Source organism: Leuciscus leuciscus, assembly GCF_965113295.1.
Source record: "Leuciscus leuciscus genome assembly, chromosome: 25".
Classification (NCBI taxonomy): Eukaryota; Metazoa; Chordata; class Actinopteri; order Cypriniformes; family Leuciscidae; genus Leuciscus; species Leuciscus leuciscus.
In genome coordinates, this window is record NC_138724.1 from 8,415,177 (window position 1) to 8,419,947 (window position 4,771).

Below are 4,771 nucleotides of genomic sequence, written 5' to 3' on the forward strand. Positions count from 1 at the left end.
CAGAAAGTGGGCGGGACCTCCACTTCCGTGTGACGGGCTCTACGTACAGAATTGGAATTCGCTTATATAGTTGCGTCCAAAACTATGCGTAACTCTTCGTTTCTAACGTGTCGGCACGCACTCAGCGTAACTCAAAAACAGCAGGAGCGAGCTGTCAGTCAAAGGACATTTAAATGGCTACACTCTGCAGAACTGTACAGTCGCTCGCGCTGTCATGAAATAACTTCATTCTTATTTCACTCCTGTTCATTTGATAGCGGTTTGCTTTTCTGCGTTTCTTGTATTGCAAACAAAGATTCAAATCACTCGTATATACATCTACGCACGAAAAGCCCCCAAAAATGAGCGAGGAGGAAGACACATTGGTGAAAACTAAACATGCATTTGAAGATCTGTGTCGGGCACTGAATATGGATGAGGAGTCGAGTAACAGGGCATGGAGGAGTTATGAAAATATCAGCAAAAATTACACTCTGGAGGTAAAGTCAACTCATTATATGCAGGCCCAGTGCACACATTTATATCCGTAAATATGCATGCATTCAATAGTATTCATGTGAATTGACATGTTAACCTGTTATTTTTATGTTTAATGTATGAAGTGTGTGCTTTAAACTTGTCAAAGAGTGTTTAAATGTGTTTATATATGTGTGAATGTGCATGAGTGCAGAATGCGCGTGAGGGGGTGAGATCTGTGTGACATCATCAAGGCTTTATCTGAATGAACAGCTTTGCAGCGAGACGCTTTCAATACTGTATGTAGAATACAGTGAGGACAAGTTGTGCTTTGGGTTGTTTTAAGGCTGAGACATAAACATGAATCTCCACCACTAATATCCCCAGTGTCACCTTATGTGCTTGTGGAGGAGAAAAACATTTCAGCATTAGGACTGTACCATGCAGCATGGAGAGAATCAAATGGTAAAAGCATAATTTTCTGTCATAAACCATGGTATATTCTAGGCACCCCAGAATACAATGGTATTTTCATGGTACATTGGATTCCGCAAAAACAAACGGGAACTAACAGTAGGGGAACGTTCTGTGTTTACTGAGTAGCTGTTTTAACAGGGTAATACTTGAGTGTCAAAATATATTTCAGGCTTATTTGACCAAACAGCACTTCTCAGTTAGTGTTGTCTGTGTGTGTCTCAGGGCAGTGAGCTGCACTGGCTGGCGTGTGCGCTGTATGTGGCCTGCAGGTCTTCAGTGCCCACTATAGGGAAAGGCACAGCGGAGGGCAACTACGTATCGCTGACCAGGATCCTGCGCTCATCACAGCAGAGGTCTGGAAACTTATTCTGACATTATAGATGAAGCTAAACACATACAAAAGACTCAGCTGAACAGTTTAGCTATTGTTGCGTGCATACACACACACACACACACACACACACACACACACACACACACACACACACACACACACGCGTTGTGATGTTCCCAAGACAACTTAAAGATCAGCTGGGGATTTAGAGAGCAGCATGATTTCTCTATCAGTGAGCTTCTAGCTTCTTATAGTTTATAAGTCAAAGAGACTAGATTGAGAGTAGAGTTGTGCAATCGTATAAAATGATCAAACTATCTAAAAAAAAATATTTTAATTTAAGGTATTTTATATGATCTTGATAATAATAACTATATACAGTATATGTATGGGTAAATCTAGCAATAACTCAATACCTTATTTTATTCCATAATTAGATCAAATTGATGAATAAAATATATTTTGCTTAAATACAATGAAGCCTCTTGTGACATTATTTTCATGATAATTAGGACATGCCCCTGGCCTCCAAATTCACATTACTGTTAAGAAAGATAGAAATAGTACAGTATAGCTCAGTGCAGTATAGTGCAGTGCAGTATAGTACAGTACAGTGTAATACAGTACAGTACAGTGTAATACAGTACAGTGTAATACAGTACAGTACAGTGTAATACAGTACAGTGTAATACAGTACAGTGTAATACAGTACAGTACAGTGTAATACAGTACAGTGTAATACAGTACAGTGTAATACAGTACAGTACAGTGTAATACAGTACAGTACAGTACAGTGTAGTATAGTACAGTACAGTGTAGTATAGTGCAGTGTAGTACAGTACAGTGTAATACAGTACAGTACAGTGTAGTGTAGTATAGTACAGTACAGTGCAATACAGTACAGTACAGTGTAGTATAGTGCAGTGTAGTACAGTACAGTGTAATACAGTACAGTACAGTGTAGTGTAGTATAGTACAGTACAGTGTAGTATAGTATAGTACAGTACAGTATAGTACAGTACAGTGTAGTGCAGTGTAGTATAGTACAGTACAGTATAGTACAGTACAGTGTAGTGCAGTGTAGTATAGTATAGTACAGTACAGTACAGTGTAGTATAGTATAGTACAGTACAGTGTAGTGCAGTGTAGTGTAGTATAGTACAGTACAGTGTAGTACAGTACAGTACAGTGTAGTGTAGTATAGTATAGTACAGTACAGTGTAGTGCAGTGTAGTGTAGTATAGTACAGTACAGTGTAGTACAGTACAGTACAGTGTAGTATAGTATAGTATAGTGTAGTATAGTACAGTACAGTACAGTGTAGTGCAGTGTAGTATAGTATGGTACAGTACAGTGTAGTATAGTACAGTACAGTGTAGTACAGTGTAGTATAGTATAGTACAGTATAGTACAGTGTAGTATAGTATAGTACAGTACAGTGTAGTATAGTACAGTGCAGTACAGTATAGTAAAGTACAGTACAGTGTAGTATAGTGTAGTATAGTATCGTGCAGTGTAGTACAGTGTAGTATTGTACAGTACAGTGTAGTACAGTGTAGTACAGTATAGTACAGTGTAGTATAGTATAGTACAGTACAGTGTAGTACAGTGTAGTATAGTATAGTACAGTATAGTACAGTATAGTACAGTACAGTGTAGTATAGTACAGTGCAGTACAGTATAGTAAAGTACAGTACAGTGTAGTATAGTGTAGTATAGTATCGTGCAGTGTAGTACAGTATATTATAGTACAGTAAAGTGTAGTGTAGTACAGTGTTGTACAGTACAATACAAAACAGTGTACTGTAGTATAGTACAGTATAGTACAGTACAGTGCAGTATAGTACAGTGTGGTATAGTATCGTACAGTGTAGTGTAGTGTAGTGTAGTGTAGTGTAGTGTAGTATAGTGTAGTGTAGTCAGTTTGTCATCTATGTTACGTACAAACGGTTTGCCACTACACACTCTGATTAGGGACTCTTTTATCTGCCTTATGTAGAGTGAATCTTTTAAAAGAATGATAAGAGTCATATTATGTGTTGCAGATATCCATGTAATATTCTCAGTTAGTAGTTAGGTTGTTCAGTTAGTAACACACTTGACAGAACTTTTGCGGACATGAGAGAAATAAATATTGAAAGAAATTTAATTTAAAATAAATGTAAAATACATTTTTTCAAAGCATTTAGATTTTTAGAAATAAATGTAACAAATGTTGAATTTTTTTAAATACATAATGAGTCTGAACTCAAGACTTGCTCCTTCACAAACAGACACCCCAAAAACTGCTATTTAGGGGACATCAAGGCAATTTCAAGAAAACTGACAAATATTTGTGTGACTTATATATAATATGCTTTTTCTTAATTAGATATTAAATCAAATATGATTTCTGTTAAGAAATTTATTAGAAATATATATATAATTATCTTCAATGTGTATGAAATGCACCCTAATTGAATCAGATGCAACAAGGACTTATTCAAATAAAGTGTTTCACACTTTCTCATTATATTTGGATATGAGTATTATTGTAATGAATGTTGTAATGTAATGTATTCTAAAGTTTATAAAATGTCCTTATACCTTTCAGCCTGATCGAGTTTTTCAATAAAATGAAGAAATGGCAGGATATGGCCAACCTGCCCATCGAGTTCCAGCAGAGCACAGAGAAACTGGAGAGGAACTTCACCGTCACGTCTGTCATCTTCAAGAAATACGTGCCCTTATTCAAAGACATCTTCAAGGCGCCCACAGATGAATTACCCAGAACGCACAGAGGCAGGAAACAGAGGTACTTGAACCTGAACCTTCCACTGCGTTTTATAGTGAAGCACATGTGCTAAATAACCTCAGGTTAGGTCCCTGCTGTAGTTCACAGATAATGTGCGAACAATGAGTTATTTCTGCATATGGATCAGATTTGTTGTGCTGACTGACACTTCCTGTGTCCTCAGGCGACATCCCTGCACCGTCACTGAGGTGTTCAATTTCTGCTGGATCCTGTTCATACATGCTAAAGGTAAAGAATTACCAAACACAATGTTCATTTAAAGAGCCATATTCTACATGTTTCCCCTAATGTCTACTCACAGTACTGTAATGAGGTATGTTGATAAGGGAAGAAGGAGGCGAGAACCGGCAAACACACTTTAATATATCAAAATAAACAAAACACAAAACGAAAGTAAAAGACACCTTTTCCCCCTTGCCTGTTGTGATGCTTTACCATTTAAAAATTTGGGGTCGGTATGTTTTTAGTTTTTTATGATTTTGAACATTAAGTCTCTTCTGCTCACCAAGGCTGCATTTATTTGATTCAAAACAATATTGTGAAATAGCCTATTATTACAAATTAAAAGAGCTGTTTTCTGTGTGAATACATTTTAACTGAAATGTATTCCTGTGATCAAAGCTGAATTTTCAGCATCATTACTCCAGTCTTCATAATCCTTCAGAAATCATTCTAATATGATGATTTGATGATCAAGAAATATTTATAAT

At 36.7% G+C, this 4,771-nt stretch overlaps 1 protein-coding gene across 1 annotated transcript in view; it reads left to right on the forward strand.

Annotated features, from left to right (window-relative positions):
- Nucleotides 1–174: 174 nt before the first annotated feature.
- The window catches only part of rbl2 (retinoblastoma-like 2 (p130)), a 25,743-nt gene continuing 21,146 nt past the window's right edge, over nt 175–4,771 (forward strand). The window contains exons 1-4 of the mRNA XM_082159576.1: nt 175–479; nt 1,156–1,286; nt 3,861–4,061; nt 4,225–4,289. Of these exons, the coding sequence (XP_082015702.1) occupies nt 342–479; nt 1,156–1,286; nt 3,861–4,061; nt 4,225–4,289 (535 nt within the window). The 5' untranslated portion in view covers nt 175–341. The remainder of the gene's footprint in view (nt 480–1,155; nt 1,287–3,860; nt 4,062–4,224; nt 4,290–4,771) is intronic.